The following is a 25,887-nucleotide window of genomic DNA, read 5'->3' on the forward strand; positions in this document are numbered from 1 at the left end:
CCTTCTTTCCGGCCAGTGAGACAATGTAATTGGAGAGCCGCGATTCTCCAACTGCAGTCCTTGGACAACGAGGGAGCCACAGCCACCTCCCGGGTAGTCTGCAGCTTGAGCTCAGCCCCCCTCCTTCCGCCTAATGCGGGGAGCCCATGCTGGCACGCCAGCCTCACTCTCCCTGCCCCCCCCCCCCCCCGCCTGCTCCTGCACCCTCCCCTCATCCAGAATCCCTACTCCCAGCCTGCTTCTCACCCCCTCCTTTGCTCCTGCACCCTCCCCCCTGGCCAGATACCCTAGTTGGTTGCCAAATCAGTGAATTCTGGGTTTTTGGATTCCCTGCCCCTGCCATAAATAAAGAAAATTCGGGAACCTTTTGTGTTGGACATAAATTAATATTTTACTTTATGTAAGATGAAGTTTGATAAACTAACATGAGAAAGTTAAAGTGCTCAGTCTGTTTAATCACTTAAATTAGTATTTCCTTTCTTCCTGGTTAAATAAACCATTCTCCCTAGTTATGGCAGGAGCAAACTGGCTTGGGAGTGATTCTGTAATTAACAGCAAGTTTCCATTAGCAATGGGTGGTCTGCAGAAAGGTTTGCCTTGAGCCAGGTGAGTCATGGCCAAAAAATTTGAGAACCACTACCGCAGAGTCTTGACATTCCCTAGCAGCCTGAAGAGACACCCTTTTTCTTTCCCATGCCCTGGAAAACTACACAGGGCTAAGATGGCTGGGTTATAGCCAGGCCTTATTCTAAGAAATGGCTTTAGCAGCAGACACACTGCATGCCCCACCCCCCTACTCCACCCCCAAAATTGCTGCAGCATTGCTGTATCTTCACACTGTTTAATTGCTTTAGGACCGTGGTCACCAACCAGTAGATCGCGAGCTACCGGTAGATCTCAGGGGCTCTAAGAGTAGCTCTTGAGCCCTCTCTGAACTGCACGCCTGCACAGTACATTTACATTAGATTTCCTCAATTGAGGAGCAGCTACTCACCGAGCAACAACACAGGTGAGTAGCTGTGAGGAATGGTGGGAGCTGGGAGGTCGGGAGGGCTGAAACACCCCAGCCAGCTGACTGTGGCTTTCAGCTGAAAGAAGCTGCCCCACGCTCCAGCTGATTGGCGGCTTCTCCTCTGCGTCTGCCCAGGTGGAGCTTGGTGCGCCCTGACTGAGCGCCATGGCCAGATGGCCGGGTAGCTACTTCTCTTCCCTCCAGCCCAGCTGCCCTGCGCTCAGCCCAGGGAGGCTGTGTCTAGCTCCAGCTGTGCTGGAGTAAGCTTCCCAGGGTGAGCGCAGGATCACAGATGCCCATCTGATGGACTGTATACGACTAGCAATCTCAGACTGCAACCCAGACTTCAAGACACTGGCAGATACTGTTCAGTCCCAGGTGTCACACTGAGACTTTGTTATTGGAAGAAAAAATATATAATTATCAATACTTGATTTTAGATTTACAAAATAGCAGAGAACAAAATGTATAAATGTAAATGCTTCATTTGACACTTAAATAGCATGAATTAAAAACAGACCATTTATTTCATAACTATAAATGTGATTTTAATTTTATATATTGCATCATTTTAAAATAAACCATTTAGCAGTGTGTATAAGGGCTGGGGATAGCAAGTGATGGACAGGAGACTAGAGAGGGCGGGGCTTCAAGGAAGGGGCGGGACGGTAGTTCTTCATCTGTTCTGAGACTTAAAAAATGATCTTGGGTGTAAAAAGGTTGGAGACTACTGCTTTAGGAGCAAAGATCTCCCTCAAGTTTTCTGAGCGGTGGGGCTCAGGTGAGAAACTTTTGTCAGTCTAACATACAAAACCCAGTGGCAGAGCACTTCAACTTCCCTGGACATACTGTTACAGACTTGAAAGTTGCTATTCCTAAGCAAAAACCTTCAAAAACAGATTGCAGCGCGAGACTGCTGAGCTAGAATTCTTGTGTAAAAGTGACACCATCAGAATGGGTCTGAACAGAGACTGACAATGGCTCGCTCATTACAACAATAGAAATGTAGCCGTGTTAGTCTGGTGTAGCTGAAGCAAAATACAGGACTATGTAGCACTTTAAAGACTAACAAGATGGTTTATTAGGTGATGAGCTTTCGTGGGCCAGACCCACTTCCTCAAGTAATTTTCCCCTCTAGGTATTCTTGCCTTCTTATCTCCGGAGGTAGTGGATGATTGAAGCGGTCCTGCCGTGAGGGCAGGGGACTGGACTTGATGACCCCTCGAGGTCCCTTCCAGTCCTAGTGTTCTCTGACTTAACACTGAGGGTGTGTCTAAACTACATGGCTCCGTCGAGCACGGATGCCTTTGCGCAAAAGCACATGCCAGAGTAGACGCTCTCTTGCGCAAATACTTTAATGCAAAAACTCTTGCGTTAAAAGTATTTGCGCAACATCTTGCCAATATAGATGTAGCCTGAGGGAAATGAAACATGGGAACAAACTTACCCAGGGTTGTGGAGGATTTTCCAATGGCTGGACAATGTGAAACCACGAATGGCTGGTGTTCAAAAAGACCTGTTCTATTTCAACCAGGCCATGAGTATTCTCTGAATTCACTCCTGTTTTATACGTCACAGACTCCTAGAACACTAAGACTGGAAGGGACCTCGCGAGGTCACCAAGTCCAGTTTCCTGCCCGCACGGCAGGACCCAGCACCGTCTAGATCATCCCTGACAGGTGTCTGTTTAACCCGCTCGTAAATATCTCTAGAGATGGAGATTCCATAACTTCCCACTTGGGCAATGGACACTGTTCCTGTGTGTTTTGTGGTCAGCCACAAAAACCAGTTGTTTGCTATTGAGTTCCTCTGGGTGTTCTCCACAACTAACACACAGCTAGTCTAGCTGGATCAACACCCAGCTGTGGGCCCTGCTCTCAGCTCGGATGCGCAGCCCCCTCCCTAGCCCCCTGCTCCCAGAGTTCGCACCAAATTGGGTGAGAATTTCACAGGGGAGGGCGGCTGTCCAGGTGGGTTTTGGGAGGCGGGACAGTGGCGTTGGCTCATGCAGACTCAGAGGGAAGACAGCCCCCTACTGAATTTCACACATCACGTCCTACAGCTCTTCGTGGTACTCCCAGCAAGGTGCTGACCCAACCCAAGACTGCTTAGCTCCCGAGAGCCGCTCGCATCCCTGCACAAGCAGGGAGACCCTCCGGGAGTCACTGCAGAAGGGTTTGGGATTATTAAGGCCCGGGATTAGGTTGCTGAAATCCTGAACTCAAGTCCCACCTTTGGCCTGTGTGACCAGGCAGCAGGCGTGAAATATCAGAACAGGGGGAGGGGTAATAGGTGCCTATATAAGACAAAGCCCCATGTACCAAGGCTCTCCCAAGGAAACCAGGGCATCAGGTCACCCTACTTTGGCCAGTCTCCTTGAATGGTCCCCATATGTCAAAGGGGAGGGGGGGTGTCACAATTTTCCTTTGTCTAATTGGATTGGAAATGGTTAGGTTCCCAAGCAGGCTCTCACAAGGCTCCTGTTCAGCCCCTGCTCCAGTTAGGCACAATCTCTGGGGAAGGACAGGGAGGCCTTTAGCTGCTACCCTAAGGCACAGCACCGTAAGGACGTCTTGCAGCGGCAGTCAAAGAAGCAAACAGAATGTTAGGAATCACTTTTAAAGGGATAGAGACTAAAACAGAATCTCTTATTGCCTCTGTATGAATCCATGGGAAGTCCACACCTTGAATATTGCATGCAGGTGTGGTCACCTCATCTCAAAAAAAGATATACTGGCACTGGAAAAGGTTCAGAGAAGGGCAACAAAAGTGATTCGGGGTTTGGAATGGGTCGCATATGAAGAGAGATTAAAAAGACTTGGTCTCCTTTTTTCTAAGCAGAAAAGTCCAAGGGGGGATATGCTAGAGGTCTATACAATCATGACTGGTATGGAAAAAGTGAAGAAGGAAAAGTTATTTACTTGTTCCCATAATATAAGAACTAGGGGTCACCACATGAAATTAATAGGCAGCAGGTTTAAAACAAACAAAAGGAAGTTTTTCTTCACTCAGCGCACAGTCAACCTGTGGAACTCCTTGCCAGAGGATGTTGTGAAGGCTTGGACTTTAATAGGGTTCAAAAAAGAGCTAGCTAAGTTCATGGAGGTTAGGTCCTGCAATAGCTATTAGGCAGCATGGACAGGAATAGTGTCCCTAGCCTCCGTTTGTCTGGAAAGGGAAGACAGGAGCGAGAGAGGGACGTGGTGATTGCCATGCACTGTGGCAGGGGGCACTCGTCCTCGGTTTGCTTTGACTCCACAAAGCACGGCTGAGCCCGGCCTGCCAGGCCCACAGCCAATATTGCCATTGCTGGGGATTTGCCAGGAGTTTTAGGAGCTGAGAAAGACCAGCTTAGTCAGACTTCCTCCATGGGGATTCTTCTTCGCAGTGCTGGCAGGCGCCAGCTGGCCAAGGTCCATCCCCAGAGAGCCGTTATCTCCGCAGGGGACTGATAACACGGCTCTCCGCAAGGCAAGAGGCAACCCCTCTCCAAGGCAATGCCAGCGAGAGCCTTATAAAGGACCACGCCTCACGGGCTCCGGGACAAGCCGGCAGGCACAGAGCAGGATGGTCCCACTCCTGGTCACGCTGCTGCTGGTGCTGCTGGCGCTTCTCTGCTTCTGGAGACTGGCAAAGGGGGACGCGCAGCCCAGAGCCAAGTACCCCCCCAGCCTGCCCTCCCTGCCCATCATCGGCAGCCTCCTGCACCTGGCCGGCAACTCCCAGCTCCACCTCTTCTTCCACAGCCTGCAGAAGAAATACGGCAGCGTCTTCTCCCTGCAGCTGGGCTCCCAGTACATGGTGGTCGTGAACCACTACCTGCATGCCAAGGAGGTGCTACTGAAGAAGGGAAAGACCTTTGCCGGCCGGCCTCATACCGTAAGTACCCACCCGGCCACGTCCCTCTAGCCTGGGCGAGAACGGCAGCAAAGCCTACCGAGCAGAGCACAGGGCTGGGGGACCTCACCCCCTGCCTCAGTTTCCCCATCCCTAAAAGCAGGGGGCTAATACCCCACCTTGTGCGCTTTGGGAGAGTTGAATGTCAGGTGCTAAATATGCTAGGGCAGTGAGGCAGAAGAAATACGGCAGCATCTTCTCCCTGCAGCTGGGCTCCCAGTACCGGGTGGTCATGCACCAAGATGCCCCCCACATTACCACACCAGAAAGAAAGGGAGGGGTGAGACCCGCCCACCCCCTGTCCTTCCGACCGATGCTCAGCCCCCTGGTTGAGGCGCGATGCACGGGGCAAACCATGCTCCTGTTATCCCCTGGTTTCTCTGCAGGAACCAAAGTCTCTTTATTCATGCGGGCAGCAAGATTGGTGTGACCAAGACAGTCCCCTCGGGTAGGGTTGTTTTGCTGACTGTGTTTGCGTGCTTAGCCTATGGGGGGGGAGGGTGTGTGTGTGTGTGTGCTGATTGAATTGTAGCAGTGCTGTGGTGTGTGTGTGCTGATTGAATTGTAGCAGTGCTGTGGTGTGTGTGTGTGTGTGTGTGTGCTGATTGAATTGTAGCAGTGCTGTGGTGTGTGTGTGTGCTGATTGAATTGTAGCAGTGCTGTGTGTGTGTGTGTGTGTGTGTGTGTGTGTGTGTGTGTGCTGATTGAATTGTAGCAGTGCTGTGGTTGGATGCAGAGGGAGCACAGGGCTGTGTTGTGTGCAATTGGCCCGCACGGCCCTTCCCTGCCTTGACGTGCGCGTCACTTCAGTAATAGCGATAGGAAAAAATGAAACCCAGCAGAATCTGGCAACACCCCTAGAATCTGGCAAAATGTCTCGTGGGTCACACACGGACCTGCAGTGGCTGCATGGGGCCCTCGGGCAGCAGGTTGCTGACCACTGAGTCACAAAAGGGTTACTTCAGGGTGTGAGGGTAATGACTCCACCGTGGTAGGGTCTCTACTCAGAGCTGGCGCCTACCGGCCACTCAGCTTTCCCCCCTGGCTACATTCCCCTTCTGGTTTCAATGGGAGGCCAGCATATCACTTCTTGGCCTAATTATTAGGCCTGTGCTGTTAAAGCGGGGTTACGTTCCAGCCCAGAGGTGGCTGCAATTAGGTGCTCTGGACTGAAATATGCTCTCGGGATGGCTTCATGGCCCATGTGAGGGCTTTACACAGCCCTGAAGGGGCAAATTTGCCATCAGGCCCAGCAGTGCAACTCTGCCAGCCCCCCGGCACTGCATCATGGGGGCCCAGAAAGGGGGTGCATGCTTGAGCAACAGCATTACCACAGGGGCTCCCCCATCTCCTCGTGGGGCCCAGCCATACTCTGAAGCTCATCACAGGAGGGTGCTACAGGGGGGCAGGGGTGGAAGGAAGAGGGCCCTGGGGAGCTGAAACGCTGCTCTAGCTCCCAGCCCGCCCCAGCCCTAGCCCCACCGACTGGCTCCAAGGGGGCATGGTCGGAAGCATGCCAGCTGCTCAGGGTGGCCCATGACTGCCCTGCCCTAGCCATGCTGTTCTGTCAACAGCCAGAAGGGGGCACCAGTGCCCCACACAAGGTGCTCCCGTGCGCCAGGCAGGTTCCAGGTGTGGTCCCTGTTCACCAGCGGCACCCTGGACAGGGGGGCAGCCCCATGGCCATGCAGAGCACAAAGCCCTGGGCCCGGGAGCAGCTGGGCCCTGCATGGCCCACCCAGGCCCGCTCCAGTGCAGCACGAGAAGAACTCCGCCAGCACCGGGCGGCGGCGCTGGGCTCACGCAGGGCGCGGCGGAAGGGGCACGGAGCCAGGCGCTTCCCCGGCTCGCGGTCCTGGGCGGAGACTGCTACGTCCTCCTCTTCGCCCACAGGTGACGACGGACATGCTGACCTGGGACGGCAAAGACATCGCCTTCGCCACCTACAGCCCGCTCTGGAAACTCCAGCGCAAGCTGGTGCACGCGGCACTGGCCCTGTGCGGAAAAGGGGCGCTGGCCCTGGAGAAAATCAGTAAGTGTCGCTCCCCGGCCCGTCTCTCCTGCAGGCCAGCCGACCAACCGCAAGAGGGGATGGGCGGGCTAGCTCTGCCACAGATTCCTTGGGCAGCTCGGCATGGGGCTCCGTGCCTCAGTTTCCCCATCTGTGTTGCTGACCTATCGCACATGTTTGAAGCCCTCACCTAGGGAGGTTCGGGAGAGGGGCTGTGGCAGAGCAAAGGGTCGTTGTCACCGGAGGATATTTGCAGTGTGACACGCGCTGCCTCTTCATCAGTGTGAGAGGGGATGGTGACACGCCTGAGTTTGAGTTAACCCACCAGCTGGTCAACACCTGCTGCAGAGACCTGATCCCGCCACATCCACCAGCGAGCCTTGGAAACTGGGCATGGGGCGGCCGCACAGGACAGATTCAAATGCTGCCCAGCTGACTAGCAGAGCGCCCCCAGCAGGCAGCAGGGTCAGCCAGCACAGAGCGCCCTAGCTACCGGCCCCCGCGAGTCCGCCCCACATGGACACGCTGCAGCCCCACAGATCCCAGCCCTCCGGGTTACAGTGCGGCGCCGGGCAGCCAAGCACTCCAAGGGTTGCACAAGGCTCTACACCTCACTCCTGATCTGCAAGGTGCAACCCCCGTGCTTGTCTGGTCCTGCCCCCCGCTCCGTTTCGGGCCCCCTCGGTCCTCCCCCCCAGCTCCACCAGTCCCCCTCAATCCTGACCCACATTCCTGATTTGAATTCCCCCAACATACCCGTCTGGGCTACCCCCAACCCTCATTGCACTGACTCAGGCCAGGCTACATTCAGTCCCCCTCCCCTACGCCCCACTTGCTGCCCCCCCGGTGCTCACCAGCCTCTCCACCGGCTCTTCCCCCTCTTCTAGTCTGCCAGGAAGCGGCCTCCCTGTGTGAGACGCTCGGTGCTTCGCAGGACGTCCTCCTGGACATGGGGCCGGAGCTCTCCCGTGCCATCACCAACGTGGTGTGCGCGCTGTGCTTCAGCTCCAGCTACAGGCGAGGGGACCCCGAGTTCGAGGCTATGCTGAAGTACAGCCAGGGCATCGTGGACACGGTGGCCCAGCAGCACTTGGTAGACATCTTCCCCTGGCTGAAGGTGAGGGCTGGACGGGATGGGGAAAAGAGACGGACAGTCACTTGTGACCTGGACCTAAGGGGTGGGCTGGGGGGTTGATTTGGCTGGGACTCTCCACGCAGCCTGGCCGCTCACTCCCTGGCTTGGCCAGCACCAGGCGTGAATCCACCGCAGTCAATGGGTGCCTTGGACCCACGGGGGTTTGCTGCCCAAACAAGACCCCTGTGGAGTCTGGCAGGGTCCCCCGCGCCCCCTTGGCGGGTCCTGCTGGCAGAGCCAGAGCGCTGGAGGACAAGGGCTAGTTTGGGAACCAGGGGAAAAAGGGGGATTTGCTCTGGGGAGCACAGAGCATCACCTGCTTGAGACATCGCAGGCAGGGCTGGATTCAGGTCTTCGTAGGCCCTAGGCCTCTGCATTAGATTATATGTAAATACATAAGAGAGAAATGCCCTATCGCAGGCTAGAGACCTAATATTCAATTGCATGTTACACCTGCCTGTGGTTTGCTGAGTGAAGCGCCCAAATGATTACGTTTGATTTAGCAGTGATCTTCTTTTCAAGTCACTTAAGACATTTTGTAGGCTCTGAATTTTCTCGTAGGCCCCAGTGTGACGTAGTGGGGGTACCTTGCTGGTTGCTGCGCTGGGCAGTGGGTTGTGAGTGACCCCCACTGGCTGCAGCACGGCCCAGCAGGGCAGGGGATGAGTCATTACGCAAGGGAGTGTCAAACCTGTCTGACCAGTGATCTCCCAGGGAGCGGAACAATGGGAAGAAGGGGAGTGGAGCCCTGGCTGGGGGCAGGGCTGGAAGTGGGGGAGTTAGGTTTCTGGCTGGTATCATGGAGGAAGCAGCCTAGGGAAAGGGGCTGGGATTTAGGGGCCCAGTCTCCCCCATCTCAAGGGGGGCTGAGGCATCCTAGGCCTGCCCTGGAACCAGATGACATCTGTGCTGTGCTGTATCCTGGAGAAGCAATAAACAGTAGAGGGTGTTCTACTGGCTGGTGGAGCCTGTCCGTGCCACTATGGGGGTGCAGGAGACGGGAAAACCCCAACGCGCCGTCGCACCCAGGCACTGTGCCTGTTGTGTCTAATGGATTATCTGGCCCCGATCACAGGGCACGGGTGGGACTGGGATGAAGCGGGGCGAAAGGGCGTCAGTGCCGGGCTTTCCTCCTGCAGGTGTTCCCCAGCAAGACCCTGGCGTTGCTGAAGAGGTCCCTCAAGGTCAGAGACCAGCTGCTGCAGAAGAAGTTAGAGGAACACAAGGTAGGCAGCTGGGTGTGCTGCTCCCCAGTCGTGGGGCTGGGCCGGTACCTCCCCTGGCGGATCCATCCCCAGGCCCACGGGGCGTCTGCCATGACTGTACGAAGGGTGGGGCTTGCAAGTGTCAGGGAGACGTGCCCCGCGCCCTCGCCCACGAGCTCCCTTCCCCTTCCCCAAGGAAGTCTCTTCCCACCCCCTTCGTGCTTGCTGCGCAGTGGGGAGGGGGTGACAGCATGGGATTGCCTGCCCCAGCCCTGAAGTGCACCCCCCAGCCCTGGGCACCTCACCCTCAGCTCTGCCACTTACCGCACGCTGATGCAGGTACATGAGAACATTCCCATGACAGGTCAGATCTAGGTCCAATTCCCAACCAAGTCACGGGGCTGCCCAGTGCCTCAGTTTCCCCATCTGGCACTTGAGGCAAATGCCACGTCCCAGCCCCACTGAGAGGCCTTGTGACTAGGGCAACTGGGATCTGACACTAGCTTGAGTGCTGTGGGCAGGTCACGGCCCCGCCTCGGCCTCAGTTTCTCCATCTGTGAAATGGGGGCCAATGGTACGGACTCCTCTGTTGCGAAGTGCTGTGAAACCTACTGCTGAGAGTGAGGCGTCACTATCCAGGGTTAGTCTTGTTACTCAGTCATGTCCCAGGCCGGGTCAAACGTTGCCTCAGTCCCTCAGCCCCGCCTGGAGGGTTAGCCATGGGCGGGGGCAAAGGAGCAGCTCATCTCCCTTTCGAATGACCGTCTCCACAGGGCGGGGGCCCCTTATAGATGGAGAGGGGAGGGGACAACTACCCCAGGCTCATCCGATCTCCCTGGCGCATGAACTCACACTGCGCATGGGGGAGCCAGGACAGGCCCAGCACCCCAGCCCCCGCCCTGTGTGCTGCCTCTGACCCCCACCCTCCTGCCCCCCTTCCAGGAAGCGCTGGGCAGCAGCTCAGTTAACGACCTGATGGACACGTTGCTGCGCGCCCAGCTCAACTTGGAGAACAACAACGGGCAGCTGGCCCCGCCGCTGGTGCTGACAGACGAGCATCTCCTCATGACCGTGGGCGACATCTTCGGGGCGGGCGTGGAGACCACCACCACCGTGCTCCGGTGGGCCGTGCTCTACCTGCTCCACTACCCGGAGGTAGGCACGGCCGCTCCGGCCGCCCACTCCCAACCACTGAGACGGGCACCCACAAGTCCCCCTCTCGGGCGTCCCCTCCTGCAGGCCTTTGCTTGGTTAGCCCTGGGGTTCCCACAGAGACTCCCCATTAGCTCTTGACGTTACTGGGCCCAGGATACACAGTAGAGAGTCCTGATTTGATCCACTAGGGGGCAGTGGAATAGGTACCTGAGCCAGGTCATTGCAGGAGCTGGAAAAAAGGGCCGAGCGTCGCCATAGGGCAGTGGCCGCAGCTTGAGGCTCAGCCCTCCTGCAGGGGGGAGCTAGCACTGGTGCTCCCGCTGCCCCCCCGTCTTCCCCTCCCCAGTGAGACTGGAGCACGGGGGGGGCCGGCTTCCCGCAGGATCCAACTCACAGGGGGAGCAAGCGGCTTCACGCACTGCCGCTCCCCTCCCCCTCGTCCCTCCTGGCACCCCCCCATCTCACTCCCTGGCAGCCCCCTCCCACACACTGAACCCCTCATTTTTGGCCCCACTGCAGAGTCTGGGGGGGGGCCCTCGAAAATCTACTCAGGTTTGTGTTGAGCGGGGTGGGCGTGAGAACCACTGCCCTAGGGAGCCACGCCCCGCCCTGGGCTAACGCTGACCCGGCTGGGCGGTGCCCCCAGGTGCAGAGCAAGATCCAGGCAGAACTGGATCGGACGATCGGCTTTGCGAGACGCCCCCAGCTCAGCGACAGGGAGCAGCTGCCCTACCTGGAGGCCACGATCTGCGAGGTCCTGCGCATCCGGCCGGTCTCCCCCCTGCTGATCCCACACGTGGCCCTTGCGGATGCCAGGTGAGACTTCTCCGGGCCCATCCCGGCCCTGTCTCTGCGGGCGGGGGGGGGGGGGGGGGGGGGGCAGAGCGAGGTGCTGAATGGCTCTCTCGCCCCCCCTTGCAGCATCGGGAAATACACCATCCCAAAGGGCACCCAGGTCATCGTCAACCTCTGGGCCCTCCACCACGACGAGGAGGAGTGGGACCAGCCCGGGGACTTCAGGCCAGGTGGGTCCTTTTCTCTGCCCTCCTGGAGGAAACCTTGGGCTTGGAATCAGCCCCTGCCTGTCTCTGCCCCTGGGCCGGGGGTCAGCGCTGAGCCAGACCGGGCTGAGAGGGCAGGGGCAGGGGTTACCGGCACGAAAGGTTGGAGCTGGCTGCAGCCCAGCTCTCCTGCGGGGGGGGGGAGGTGCTGCCCTCCCTGGAGTCCCTGGGCCACGTGCCAGGCGGAGGCCAGTGGGGGGGGGCTGGGTGGAGCCTCGCGCCGCTGCTCCGCAAGCATCCAGAAGGGGGTGCTGATGAGCAAGGGGTCCAGCTGCCCTCTGTCCGGCCGCGTGGGCCCACCGGAGACCCGCCCCAGGTTGGCCAGCCGGGGGCTTCTTCCCAGGGGGCACAAGCTGTCGGGATCCGGGGGCAGGGGATGAACCCGAGAGGCTCCAAATACAGAGGCATCGTCTCGCTCCTTCACGTGGAGCCTGGACACAGCCGGGGGGGGGGCAGGAGACCAGGTCTCAGTGCCGTCTGGCCACGGCTACGAACTGGGCCCGCTGGCTTGGCCCTCGGCACAGCCCGTGGAGGGACGCACGAGTTTGCCAGGGCTCAGCTCCTTAGGAGAGGCCCCCGTGTAAGGAGTGACTGGGCGGGGATCCCCCGTCACCTCCCCCTCCGGGCTGGGCGCGGACGCCAGTGCCTGTGCCAGCTTCAGAATGGAGCCTCCCTTCCCCCACGGTCCGGCCCCTTTGGCCTGCAGCCGACCACCAAGGAAGGGGGCGAGCTGGCTGTAGCCCCGCCCCACCCCCCTCCCCACTCCCAGGTGCCCCACCCGTAGGACACCGTGGTCTCGCCCCGGCTTCCGGCCTGCCCTTTAACCAGACTGCTGCGCCCCTGCAGAACGCTTCCTGGACGCGCAGGGCAATTGCCGGTCCCCCTCGCCGAGTTACCTGCCCTTCGGAGCCGGGATCCGGGTGTGCATGGGCAAAGCCCTCGCCAAGATGGAGATCTTCCTTATCCTGGCCTGGATCCTGCAGAGGTTCACCCTGGAGAACCCCCCGGGCCAGCCGCTGCCCACCTTGGAGGGCAAGTTCGGCGTGGTGCTCCAGATATACCCCTTCCAGGTGCAGGCCAGGCAGCGGGCGGCCTGGCAGAACGGCTTGTAACCCCGCTCTCCCCTCGCCTCGGACCGGGCTGGCCGCTCCAGGGACACTGTGTCTCTGTACGGGATGGTGGATGCTTGGGAGTTTGGGGAGGCCTGGAATCCGGCTCCTTTGCACTGGACGACTGACATCCTGACCTGCCTGACTGGGACCACAGGGGATGGCAATTCACTGCCTGGCTCTGCCCATCTGCCCCTCACAGGCCCTGGCCAGCCCAGGGGTGCGTCTGGCCCATGGACGAGGGAAGGAGAGCTGCTTGGGTTGTTATTTGGGCAGGGTCAACACCCCAGGGAAACGGCGGGTGCCAGGACAGCCGCGCCCCGTCACGCCAGTCAAAGGCTAGGCCCTGGCTGCACGGGCCAGGCTACAGTGCACAGCTCGCTCTCGTTGCTCTGCCATGCGGGGGGTGGGGGGAGGCAGCGTGTGGCGGGGGGCAGTGCAGGGCCTGGGCACTAGCAGAAGCAGGTTTCCTGTTCCACGGAGCAGGTCGGGGAAGTCCGCCAGGCAGGGGCCTCAGAGACCCAGCTCGGCTCCTCGGTGGGGCTGAAGTTTGTCACCCCCGCCCAGAGCCTACGTTACTGCAGCTTCCCCCACCGCCTGGCAGGCTGGCCGGACCCTATTCCCAGCGTGGCCAGGGCCGGTGACACAGCTCCGGGAACCCGCCGTGTCAGGCGGCTGAGCTGGAGGGATGGGGGGAGCTGGCCCAGGCAGACCCTGGAATAGCCCCTAGCCCACGGGACTCCCCTGCCCCCAGCCCTGTGCAGGGCTGGCTGCCGGCAGCAGTGTGGGGTGGGCTCCCAGCCCCACGCAGGGCCTGGCCAGGTTGAAGCAGCCCTCCACCCACAGCAGGATGAGGGTCTGGAACAGCCTCACTGCAGGGAGCAAACACCGGAGCCGGCTGTAAGTGGGTGTCGTGGGGCTCGCTAGCCTGAGACTGGACCTGGTGACCTGAGAGGTCCTAACTCCTGTGACGTCTGGGGGTGGGAGCTTGGCTCAGCCTGTACCTGTCACTGGGAACACCACATGGCTCTTTGAAAGAGACCTCGGGCCTCTCTCGCTCACGGCGCAGTCACAGAGCACCTCACCAGCCTCCCTGTCTTTGTTCTCACAGTCGCTATTGTCCCCAATTCGCAGATGGGAAAACTGAGGCACGGGGAGCCCAAGGCACTTAACCTTAACCACTAGGCAAGCCTTCCTTTCTCCTACAGCTTGCAGCCATTAAGGACCACAGAGGGTTCCAACACGGGGCATTACGTTCTGGGCCTCTGTTTCCCCAGCTGTTTCACTTCCCAGCCAAATTAGCCAGGTAACGTTGCTGTGTGCTGGGAGCCATCCACCCCCTTCCACTCAAAGGCTGGTCCTTTCCGTTGTTGGAGCCTGACTTTTGTCCGTGTCATTCACACGACAGTCACGCCCAGCGGCTGCAGCGGGGATCAGGGCCCCGTGGAGCTAGACAGGGAACGGAGAGACCCTGGATTTCTCCCTCTGGCAGCATTAGCCCCAGTTTCCACCTGGGTGACTAAGGCAGTGGGCAGTGCAAGTGTGGGGCTGGGCTGGCAATCAAAGCCATCTCTGCTGAGAGCTTTCGCCGCAAGGCCTTCCGCTCCTGCATGTCCTGCGAAGTGCACTGCTGTATTAATAAAGGGGATTTTCAGCTATTTACCTGGCCGTGCTCTGGCATTTTCACTCTCGCTGCCTTTATGAACCACAGCTCTTCAGCCATCTGGCTGCATCACAGCATCTCCTCAGCGATCCGGCTAACCTTTTAGCAGAGTAAAGAGTCTGTGTTTGCCGTTGCCATAAAAAACAGACTGTACAAGAGGGAGCCGTGCAATTAGATCCTCCCCCGCATTACTTGAGCTTTTAATATTTAACTAAATAGCAACAAAGCAACAGCTTAGATCTAAAAAAAAGTCAAAAATGCAGCTGCAGGAGCGGGGCCGTAGAAAGAACAGAGACTTTCCCCTGTAGCCAGAAACAGGAACTGGGGTGAAATAAGCCCTCGAAAGATTCTCCTTCCGCCCCCCTGCACTCCCCAGATAAAACGTTTTTATATGTAGACACAATACACTGTTTGTTAGGATCCCTTCGTATGGGTGTTGCTGACACCGTGTTACACCAGTAAAACCAGAATGAATTTGTTAGAACGAGCAACAGGAGAACTGTCACTAAAGAAGGAAAGAAATCTTGTTTTAAGTTACATTTAATTTGTGGTCTGGAAAAGGTCAGGAAACATTTCTATTGATGATGAGGTTTTTAATCTCACACCCACCCACCCACCCACACCCCCACCCATCAAGGGACTGGGATAAGTGACTGTTTCCACTCCGTGCCCATCAGTTTCTCCATGGGGTGAATGATACTGAACTCCTTAAGTGAAGCCCTTTCAGATCTGGTGCAAAGCACCCTAGAGTAACGAGGGATTATTATTCACCAGCCAAGAGGCCCTTAGGAGACCATTGTCTCCATGCCAGAAGTGGATGGGGTTCTTGGCGTCACTGAAGTCTATGAGCAAGGGGATCACTGAAAGTTTGGGGCCCGGGGGAATTCCAGTGTTCAGCACCTCTGGAAAACCAGGCCCTCGCTTTCTTTGCTTCCTAGGACCCCGGCGTAGCTCCTGTCTCCTACCAACCAGTCCTGTGCCCCAGGAGAGGGAGGCAGGACATTCCCCACGGTAGGAGGGAGGGAACCCAGACCCTAAAGCATTTTCAGACTTAGCCTTGGCCTATCCAGCGATGCGACTTACCTCAGGTGTTCGCTAGATGGCGCCAGGCTCATATGTTCCTGGACAATTTTTGTTGGGACCGCACCCCCCCCCCCCATGGGCTCTTCAGCCCCTCAGCCTTGTCACCCTCGCAAACAGAGATGTTCCCCCCCAGAGCTGGCGGAGGGGCTAAGTGGCCCAGAACACGGTGCCGTTGGGAGTTAGGAGCTGCAGCGTCAGCGCTGAAAACAACCCGGCCTGTGAGCCGAGCGGTTTGCTAACAGTTTCCATCAGATGAGGGAAAAGCCTCGACGAAACCGTTAGTTGTTTCATCCGTAAGGCGGAACCCCAAAAATCCAGTCACCGCCAGGGACATCTGGGGAACTGATGGGCTGGCTAGTGAGTCTGGACCACCATTACCCGCCCACTCCCAACCTGCTCCTGGGCCCTCCCCCCCACCCGAACCCGCCCACCCCCAACCTGCTCCTGGGCCCTCCCCCCCACCCGAACCCGCCCACCCCCAACCTGCTCCTGGGCCCTCCCCCCCACCCGAACCCGCCCACCCCCAACCTGCTCCTGGGCCCTCCCCCCCACCCGAACCCGCCCACCCCCAACCTGCTCCTGGGCCCGCCCTCCCATCCCATCCCATCCAGACCCACCAACCACCTCCTGCACCCTCCCTCCCGCCAACCCCCAACCCGCCCCTGCGCCCTCCCCTCCACCCGAACCCGCCAACCCCCAACCTGCTCCTGGGCCCTCCCCCCCACCCGAACCCGCCCACCCCCAACCTGCTCCTGGGCCCTCCCTCCCGCCAACCCCCAACCCGCCCCTGCGCCCTCCCCTCCACCCGAACCCGCCAACCCCCAACCTGCTCCTGGGCCCTCCCCCCCACCCGAACCCGCCCACCCCCAACCTGCTCCTGGGCCCTCCCTCCCGCCAACCCCCAACCCGCCCCTGCGCCCTCCCCCCCAACCGAACCCGCCCACCCCCAACCTGCTCCTGGGCCCTCCCTCCCATCCAGACCCACCCAGCCCCCCAACCTGCTCCTGGGCCCTCCCTCCCGCCAACCCCCAACCCGCTTCTGCGCCCTCCATTCCGCCCGAACCCGCCCACCCCCAACCCGCCCCGTGCCCTCCCCCTACCCGAACCCGCCCACCCCCAACCCGCTCCTGGGCCCTCCCTCCCGCCAACCCCCAACCCGCCCCTGCGCCCTCCCCCCCAACCGAACCCGCCCACCCCCAACCTGCTCCTGGGCCCTCCCTCCCATCCAGACCCACCCAGCCCTCCAACCACCTCCTGCACCCTCCCTCCCGCCAACCCCCAACCCGCCCCTGCGCCCTCCCCCCCCGCCCAGACCCGCCAACCCCCAACCCGCCCCTGCGCCCTCCCCCCCCGCCCAGACCCGCCAACCCCCAACCCGCCCCTGCGCCCTCCCCCCCACCCGAACCCGCCCACCCCCAACCTGCTCCTGGGCCCTCCCTCCCATCCAGACCCACCCAGCCCTCCAACCACCTCCTGCACCCTCCCTCCCGCCAACCCCCAACCCGCCCCTGCGCCCTCCCCCCCACCCGGACCCCACATTCCAACCTACTTCCCAGCAGCTCCTCCCCACACACTGAACCCTCATTTCTGGCCCCACCCCAGGGCCTTGGGGCCCACAAAGTCTACTAGCCTGGGCCCCCCTCGGCTCTGGTGTGGGAGGAGCATGTGGGGAGTCTTTCTGCTTCCCAGTTGGGGACCACACCCGTGAGGTGGGGGTTGTTGGTTTATTTCTCACTTGTGTGGCCCCCGACTGATTTTCCTGGGGGTGAGTGACCCCCAATCCAAGGCAGGGTTCCCGCCCCACGTCCGTCCCCACTAATGGGCACCAGGACGTGCCGGGATCCCATTTCTTAGGGCTTGCAGCTTTCCCCAGGGGCCTCCCCGCCGCTGGGAGACAAAAATGGACCCTGTCCAAAGGGACTTTCTACCTTTGCAGCAGCCTCCCGGCCCGGGACAGCACAACGGGCCTCGGCTGCAGCCGTCTGTCTCCCACACTCGGAGCAATTAGCACCCGGGGATTCACCCACAATCCGTTCCTGTACCATTCTCCCCAAGCTGCCCAGGATCACACCGGCCAAGGCTTGACGGTTCCCTTCCGATCCTGAACAGAAGCTCTAGGACCAGACACGGGCGCTTTGCCTCCCAGCCCTGAGCAAACCCTAGGACGCTAACAGTGCCCCTTCGCCCGTCCACGTTCTGGTCTGGCCTCGGAACAGCCCCCCATCACCTGGCATCCCCCCGACAGGGCTTTAACAGTCGGCCCCGCGTCAGTCGGCCTCTGGCTGGTTAAACCCTTCCCGGCCTGGGCCACTTTTTAACCAGCTGCTGGGTATTTCACCCAGGTAACCTCCCCAGCTCAGGACAGAGGGATGGGAGGGGAGGGGAGGGGAGGGGAGGGGACATGCGGCATGTTCCTGGTCCTGAGGTGTGTAAAAGGGTTTTAAAAACACAAAACCCTTCTGGCTTCCAAGCTCCTTGGTTGTATCTATGGCCACTTCCGTTCCAGAAAGGGTTGGGATGGGTGGCAGGAGCAGGTTGGAGGGCTGGGCGGGAGGAAGGGCACAGGAGTGGGTTGGGGGCTGGCGGGTCTGAGCGGGGGGGGGAAGGCGCAGGAGCTGGTTGGGGGTCGGCAGTCTGGGCACTCGGATTTTTAGCGGTCCCACGGTTCGCTTTTCCACCACATGTTTACATCCCGACTGAGCAGCCCTGACAATTCCCCCCGCGTGGCCAGCCCCAGGAATTCCCAAGCCAGGAGACAGGCCCCAGTAGTCAGGAGATTGGCTTGGGGGGGAAAAAAAAAAAAAAAAAAGCAAGTGGTTGCACCTGTGGGCACCACAACGTCCAGCTTTTCTCCAGGGCCCCAGCGGCATGAAACACGTCTGGGGCTCGGTGTGGGTTTAAAAACCAGCCAAGAATCTCCCAGGATCCCCTGACTCCAGGAGCTGGGGATTGACAAAAACCCACCAAACATCATGAGGTCTCCCCCCTCAGCCTTCCAGCCCAGAGTCAGTGAGAGAGTCAGACACAGAATCCGGGCTCCAGCCACTAGGAAACGCTCCCTGCTGTGGACTTCACTGGTAGGTTAATAAAACCCAGTGCGGGAGGCTCCTCCCCTTTCTCTCGGTCAGTGCCCGTCTGGTAACGAGGCCTTTCCAGCCCCTTGCCTTGCTCCTGCAGAACAAGGTCAGCCACAGGCAATACAGTGACCTAGTTTGCAAGGATCTAGGCTAGTTGCTGCTGTCCAGAAAAACGTGAGCCAGACGCCCCAGCGTGAATGGGCCCGCCCCCGCTCTCCGCAGCAGCCCAAGGGCCCAGCCAACCTCTGGATTTGGCCCTGAGTTTGGCAAGTTTTCTCAGCCCCCCAAAGCCGCAGGGGAAGTGAACCGGCGAGGAGTGAGACAAGGGGGGAAAACAGTCCCTGCATCTGAGTGAACGGGGGGCGCCAACACTAAGGTGGAACGGATCAAACTCCGCACCTGAGCCCCGGGCACGAACTAGCGGTGCTAAGTCAGGAATTCTTGGTAAGCAGCAAGTTTGATCTTCAGGGGTGGGCTACTGGAGGGAGACAAGGAAGCGTGTTTAGCCTCACTGGGATAGCCGCCTTCCTCACAATGTTAATCGTTCCCCACCGTACAACGGAAGGAGGAACTCACCTCTGGTTTCTTGCCGTGAGGGGCGATCATGGATCCCTTTTGCGTCAGGTCTCATGATACAATTGTTCGGAGACAGTCTAGCGTGTGCATCCGACGGAGCAGCCGCTGGGTTTGTGAGCAGAAAGTGACTGAACCAAGCTACGTCCACAGCCACAAACCAGCTTGCGAACCGCTTGAGTTCCCGCTTTGTCTTCTGGTTCGCCAAGACGAGCTCACCACATCTCGGGCTGCACATGCAGCTAGCTGCTTACTGAGCCAGACGTCACGAATCCACAAAGCGAAGGAGAAAGAGGGGAGTGGCAATATGCCAGGAACTTAAAATGGATCGGTCACTCTTTGCCTAGGGAACGTTAGAGCCTGGGCCAAATGGGAGGAGACTTCGCACACTCCCCCGCCTCCAATCCCTGATTGGCCTGGGGGCAGGAGGTGCACACGAAGTTTCCTCCGCCCTACCACCGCCCTAAGTGCCCCACGCGCCTGGCAGGGTGGGAGGAGGATCCGCCTGCTACCCCACCCCCAGACCCAGATTCACCATCTGGGGGTAGGGAAGCCCGAAACACCCTGGCCCCGCCCCTTCCTTTTTAGGCCCCACCCCTTCCTTTTTAGGCCCCGCCCCCTTCCCATGTGGCCTGGGCCACTCAAAATTTTTGAAGTGGTCCCTGGCAAAAAATGATTGCCCACCCTTGCCCTAGAGTCACCAGCTTTCCAAACTCAACCCGACACTCTGGTTTTTGGGCCCTCTCCTCTGTCTGGTGAGAAAATTCAGAAAATACTGGACAGGCGCAACGTCCGGTATTTTCTGGTTTTCCGGGTAGGCGCCGGACGGAGCCTGGCGGGGGCGGGGAGAGTGGCTGGGAGGCGCGATTGGCGCTGGGAGCCTCTGGTTGCGTCTGACGTAGGAGCGACGCCTTGGGGAGGAGGAGAAGCCCCGTCCACAGGAGTGGCCCAAGGCCGGCTGCTGCAGCTGGCGCCCCAGGTAGAAGGCGCGATCGGCGCCTCCGCCTGCACAGCCGTCAATAGCCGTGACGTCATCATCGGGCGCCCGGGCCGGCAGCGCCCTAGGAACTGCCTCGTTAGCCTAGGCTCACAGGCCGCCCACCTGTCCGTAACCCTGAGCGCTGCTGGAGCGCGTTGCGGAGCCGTAGCTGGACTCGCTTGTGCTTCACCGGGACCGGGCACAGGACAGGCAGCGCCCTGGGATCTGCATGGGCCTGGGTCAGTCCTGCTCTCTGCTGGCCGATTCTCCCCCACCCACAGCCAGCCCTGCTCACCCCGACCCCTCCTGAGCAGCCCTGCTTCCTGCCGGCTGGTTCTCCTCCCAATCTCGAGTGGGAGAAGTGACGCTACAACGCCCTTGGCATCAACCCGCCAAGTGCTCAGACCTGTTACCAGCTGATATGCAGCCTGGGAGGAAGGAGAATTATGGCCATTTAAAAAAAAAATGACTATGTGCCTCAGTTTCCCCATCTGTTGCATTGTTACCCAGTTTGGAGGGGGATTCAGTTTGCTCTTAGGGCAAACTAAAATACACCGGGGATGTCACCTCCCTTTCTGCGCAGAATGGGGGTCCTTAAGGAAGCAGCTGAACGCAGCCCGGAGTCAGAGGGACGGCTGATCAGTGGGAAGGGGATGGGGCGGGGTGTAAGGTGCTGGATCTGGTGGAAGCTGGGAGCTGTCTCGCCTGGGAACCGACTAGGCAGGGAGGCAGAGGGAAGAGGGCGTCTGGCTACAGCTTGCCTGGGCTCTGGCTGCCCAGATGGGCCCTGCCATCACCCCCTTTCTTCGGGCTAACCCAAGGCCGGCCCGGCCAGCGGCCTGGCTAACCAACCGTGGGAAATGCTGCTCGAGCGTCACGGCAGATGCCCGGAGGAGGGATGAGTTCCGAGCCCAGGTCGGCTGAGGGGGACTTGCTGCACTGAGCCCCACGACGGGAAGGCCCAGCTCCCGCGAGCCCAGAGATTCAGGCTCTGCAGGCGGCGAGGCCACAGGGCTGCCCTGACGGAAGAGCGAGACCTGGCACAAAGGGGGTGCTCCAAGAGGCTCTTCCCACTGTGGTGGAGCAGCACCAGCCCCACAGATCCAGGGGGGCAGCCAACACGGACTCCGGCACCGTTCCTATGGTAACTCCCTGCGGCTGCCTCTCAGAGGAAACGTTTCCTTCCCTCGCACGCGCTTTACGTGCCGGAGGGGAAGCCCTGGCCTCCAAACCCACAGTACAGCTGCCTGATCCAGCTCCCTCTCCACGGGGCGCTGGACCGGGTCCTAAACACACACAGGGTGGCCAGAGGGAGGGGAGGCGTTAACGCCTTACACAGCTTCCAGTTTTTCTACTCCTCCTTGCAGCCACCCCTTCAGCTCCCTCACGGAGTACAAAAATCCATCCCTCATCCCCCTCACCCCTGCTCCTAGCTTAGCTAGAATCCAGCTGCCCATCCCATCCCTTTGGACTGTTCCCCAGCTCCCTGGCCCCTCCCAGCAGCTTAACCCCCCCCCTTCCCACGCTCCCTGCAGACATGACCAGCAGCAGGGCCCCGTTGTGCGGGGTGCAGAACAAGCACAGACTGTCAACCTGTGGGGGGCACGTGGAATCTGAGCCTAAGAACACAGACAGCGGGCAGCACACGGAGAGAGGAGAGAGCACAAGAAAACACTCCTGGGCGGCGGGTAGTGGAGGCAAGGGAAGGCATTGCCTTCCCAGAACTCCCTGCGCTCCCTGGCCACCCAGAAGGGCTGAGGTCACAACAGCCCGGCTTCCTGGCCAGCCAAAAGACTGGACTTCAGGGCTGGGGTTGGATGGGGCTTGTCTCCACCGGGGAGAGGTTGCTGAAGGGGCGGGGTCTTGGGAAGAAGGGGCAGGGCTTGGGGCAAAGGGCGGGGCCTCCACCTGCTGCTATGGAGACAATACTGGGCAGCAGGCTAGGCTGTGGTGTGAGCGGTCCAGGATTCTGACGGAGAGTTTGGTTGGAGAGTGTTTGCCAGGTCGCGTCTCCCAGGCCCAAGGGAGCGCACAGGAGAAAGCACGAAGGTGCCACGAGTGGGCGATGGAAGCTGCTGTCGTGGGCCGAGCGGCGTCTCCCCGCTCCGGTGGCTTCCGTCCCCATCCCCACATGGGTGCCTGGACAGAGCTGTGCCTGGTGACTGCAGCCTGGTTTTCGCACGTGAGGGTAACCCACACGCACAGCGTGGTTCCGTGTCCCATGGCGTGGCACTTACCCCACTGACAGCGAGAGAAGACCAAGGGAGCTCTACCGCCTAAGCTAAGAGCCGGCTGACTTTAGCACTCAAGCTGTGACAACTGCAACACTAAGCTCCAGGGGTCCCAGGTTCAACTTGCCTCTCCTGGTGCCGGTAGCACCCCGGCAGTCCGGGGAGATGTCCTGGGATGTAACAGCCCCACGCAGATAAAGCCGAGGGAGAGACACTTGAGGAGGACGGGTGAGAACGCAGCAGGCCCTATTCTCTCGCCATTTGCGGGGGGGGGGGGTGTCAGCAACTCTTCACGCAAGCCCAATTCCACAGCTGCAAGTGGAAACACGTGCAAGCCATTAAGCGCTGGGACAGATCACAGCCCCCGGCTGCGGTGGGAGAGGGTGTCTGTGCCCTAGTTTCCGAAGAGACTTGCATGTGGCACCAGGGAGTCAAACCCGTTCGCTGCCCAGGCACCGAGAGAGGCGGTGGCCTCAGAACATGCTTTCAGACTGGAGCGTCCTGCAGAACCGGGGCTGGATCAGCCTCAGGAGAACTTAGGCCCCAGCACTGAAAGCCTGCCCCTGAAGTCAGTGCGGGGCCAGCTCCGGGCTCCACGGACCAGCGGGTTAGAAGGGGCCGCCCGGGTCAGCCAGTCTAACCCCCTGCCAGGCGCAGGCGTGGTTGGGCAACCCAGGGACAACAGCCCAGCTCCTGCTGCATTCGAGGGATCATTTCAGGGGATGCTAGTGGAAGCAGCACAATTAGGCCTCCTCTGCTCCCACACCCCTAACTGCCCACCGGTAGCATTGCCAGCAGGCTGGTTCCAGAGTCCCGGCGGGGTGCAGGTGAGGTGGGGTGGGGGAAGCAGAGGGGAGGAGCTGGATGGCTCCCCCAGAAGAGGAGCGTTTCGTGAGGAGTACAAACCCAGAGCAAGGAGTCTGAGATCCCACCGCTGGCACTAACACGCTCCCCTCCATGCACGGAGGCCTCACCCCACCTCGCCGCCACTCCTGGCCGGGTTAAAAGCAGAAAGCAGCGGGGGTTTACAAAGGCTCCTAATTCCCCTTTTACTCCCTTGGCCCCGGCTGGGGCTAGCACAGCTCAGAACTTCCCAGAAGAGCCGGCACTTCCCCCGACCCCAAAGAGCCCAGCACACCAGCCCCAAGGGCTGGCGGGTAACACGCCCAAGTGCAGCAAATCCACGGACCGTCCTGGAAGTTGCTACCCCCTTCAGTTCCGCTAACTGTGGTTGTGGGAACAGGAGGGCAGCCGGCTGCTTAGAAACCAGCTGATGAGAATGCTGCAGCCTCTGATTTTGAAATCAGGCTGCTTGCCTCATCACCGTCGTGTTGCGTGTTTTCCCCGGGCCGCTCAGGGTCTTTTCACGGGCGGGCGGAGAGGGGGAGAAAACAGGACATGAGTGTGCGTCTCTGCAGGGTTCAGACGGAGAGCAGGCAGGGAGGTGAAGAAACACAAGAGGCGTCTGCTTCCTGCACATGCCAGTAACCCACGAGGCTCGTCAGAGAGAAACCCACGGAAAACGTGTGTATGACGGCGGAAAGCTCGGGGCTTTTTCTGGGAGGCATCGGAACAGAGGCTCTGCCTCAAGCTGTACTTGGCCCCACATGAAGGGAGAATGTAAGAGAATCAAGCCAAGCCCACCGCAAGCCGGTTTTCCTTGAAATGAGCCCTAACGAATGCTGGAGTTGAGGCTGTACTGTGCAGGCAACATAATGCAGCCCTCCCAAAGCAAGCCTCCCAAGGGCCTGCCGACGGCCTCTCTTCTCAAGCTCCAGTCCTTGTTCCCGCGGAAAACCTAGGAAATGAAACGCAAAGGCCTCGGCGTGCATAGGGAAAGACGATGCAAAGGCGAAGGCTCCTGCAGCAAGGTTCATGCTGCCCCGGCTTTCAGCCTGTATGTGGCATCGCAGGTTTAATACTTTTCCCCTGGGAGAGAGAGCTCCTCAGATGGCACCAAGGGAGAAGGCGCAACGTGGCCAAGTTAGCAGAAGTGTCAGGCCCTTCACTTGTGCATGTGCTGGGTAACGTGAAAATTGTCAAGCCAGGATGCTCCCAAAGCCTCCGCCGTTCCCACGCCACCGAGAAAGATGAATTTTCTGCAGCGCCTGCAGCCTCCCTCCTTAGCTCATCCCCTGAGCCGCCAACACAGCGCTCGCGGCAAGATGTGGCCGATTAAACGGAACTCACGGCGGCCCCGGGAACGTAAACGGCTTGGAACCAAAAGTCACGACAGCGCCACGCGGCTGCTTTAGCCGAGAGACGCGAGGGAGGAGCCAGGAACCCAGCCAGCGCGTGCAAGGGGCCAACGGGGATAATCTCGGATTCTAAACGTTCTCGGACGTCCACAGCGTTAGACGTGAGCCAGGCCCCGCCCACTGGCGCGCTCTGTGAATTCCCGACGGCAGCGCGAGCCAGGGAGCTGCTGAACGTTTCGGAAGCGCCACCGAAAGGACAGAAACGGTAACGAGCGCCTGAGAATGCCACTTCCTTGCCCCCCCCTTCCAGGGAAGATGGGAAATGCCGTTGTCCATTGGGCAGAGGTGGGGGCCTCGACTGGCTGCACCGAGTCTGTGGCAGACCCATCCCCGTGGGAGAAGCAAGGCCGCCATCGCTCTTGCTACGGCTGTGGCCCTTGGTACCCCAGGGAGCGGGCCCCTCGAGGGACCCCAGGCCAGCCCCCCGTTTGCTCTGCCCGGCCTGGCCCAGGCGTGGGTCCCAAGGGTGGCGCGGGCAGAGAACCCGTTAACGCTGCCGGTATTTTCAACGAGCACCCAGCTGAGCTCAGTCAGCAGTGCCGCCCTGAGGGAAAGGCTCCCCGAGGGACGAGGCCAAGGTAGCGCAGGGGTCTCGTACTCAGTTTCCCGTGCCAGCCCTCAAATGCTCCTCGTGGGTCAGTGGGCACCCCCCCGTGGCAGCGCTTGGGGGGGTCTCTGTACATCCCCCCCCCCATCGCCCAGCCCCGCCTGCCACCCCACCACCAGTAGTACAGCGGGGCTAGAGCGACTTCTGGCCTTCCGGAAAACTTCCATCTCTGTGGCCGGGGGAGGTTTGGGCAGAGCCATCCCAGGCCCTGCGGCAGCGAGTGTGATGGGCCCTGACCCCTGCTGCTACCCCCCGCCAGGCCCCTGGGAATCCCCCAGGTCACGTCCCTGAGGGAAGGGGGCAATGGGGGAGAGGATAGAGCAGGGGTGGGAAGAGACGGGGCGGGAGTCAGGCAGGGACAGAGCAGCGCTTGGATACGGACACCCCCTCAGGGCCTCCGGTGCCGGGAGTTTAAGACCCCGCATAGAGCTGATCCAAAACGTCAGCGAAGAAAGAAAAGTTCAGCTCTCCCGTCGGCTGGCCCTGCGGCTCCACCCAGCCCCAGGTCTGCAGCTGGCACCAGCCGGGCCTGGCTCTGCCCTTTGGCGGCTGCAGTCAGACATTCCTCAGGCGTGCACCTCCCCTCTCTCCGGTCCTGCTCACCCCAAGGTCACACGGCTCCCAGGGCAAGCGAGAGCAGGGAGCTGTTTTCCTGCCGCAGACCGAGCCCTTGCCAGGCGGGGTGGGAGATGCCATCCAAATACCTGTGGCCGCTCCGGCCCAGGCACCCGGCCAGCTGAACCCGGCCAGCCCCAGCCCTCAGGACACAGCTGTTCTCCGACCAAACCCAACCGGCAGAAGACATGCTGCGTCGTTCATTTCTCGCGGCCT

The 25,887-nt window shown here is 59.9% G+C and overlaps 1 protein-coding gene and 1 long non-coding RNA gene across 3 annotated transcripts; one reads left to right on the forward strand and one right to left on the reverse strand.

The window, feature by feature from the left end:
• Positions 1-303: 303 nt before the first annotated feature.
• LOC142830462 (uncharacterized) lies at positions 304-19,488 on the reverse strand. 2 transcript variants are annotated; one of them, XR_012905739.1, is made up of 4 exons: positions 18,985-19,488; positions 14,249-14,347; positions 7,775-8,044; positions 304-4,831 (listed from the first exon to the last, which is right to left on the reverse strand). It is a non-coding gene; the product is annotated as an uncharacterized LOC142830462 (long non-coding RNA). The 2 variants fall into 2 exon arrangements; XR_012905738.1 differs by lacking the exon at positions 18,985-19,488 and having other exon boundaries at positions 14,249-14,812.
• On the forward strand, positions 4,580-12,899 carry CYP17A1 (cytochrome P450 family 17 subfamily A member 1). The gene is made up of 8 exons (XM_075935564.1): positions 4,580-4,891; positions 6,803-6,941; positions 7,808-8,037; positions 9,195-9,281; positions 10,203-10,415; positions 11,062-11,231; positions 11,337-11,440; positions 12,323-12,899. The coding sequence occupies exons 1-8, from the start codon at positions 4,580-4,582 to the stop codon at positions 12,586-12,588; spliced, it is 1,521 nt and encodes a 506-aa protein (XP_075791679.1). The 3' UTR covers positions 12,589-12,899.
• Positions 19,489-25,887: the final 6,399 nt, after the last annotated feature.

This window comes from Pelodiscus sinensis, chromosome 8, assembly GCF_049634645.1.
Source record: "Pelodiscus sinensis isolate JC-2024 chromosome 8, ASM4963464v1, whole genome shotgun sequence".
NCBI classification, from domain to species: Eukaryota; Metazoa; Chordata; order Testudines; family Trionychidae; genus Pelodiscus; species Pelodiscus sinensis.

Bases quoted from the DNA above. Each gene is read 5' to 3' on its own strand.
- CYP17A1 (XM_075935564.1), top strand. From the start codon at position 4,580: ATGGTCCCACTCCTGGTCACGCTGCTGCTGGTGCTGCTGGCGCTTCTC. The intron at 8,038-9,194 runs GTGAGGGCTGGA...TTCCTCCTGCAG, and splicing joins ACATCTTCCCCTGGCTGAAG to GTGTTCCCCAGCAAGACCCT. The intron at 10,416-11,061 runs GTAGGCACGGCC...CGGTGCCCCCAG, and splicing joins ACCTGCTCCACTACCCGGAG to GTGCAGAGCAAGATCCAGGC.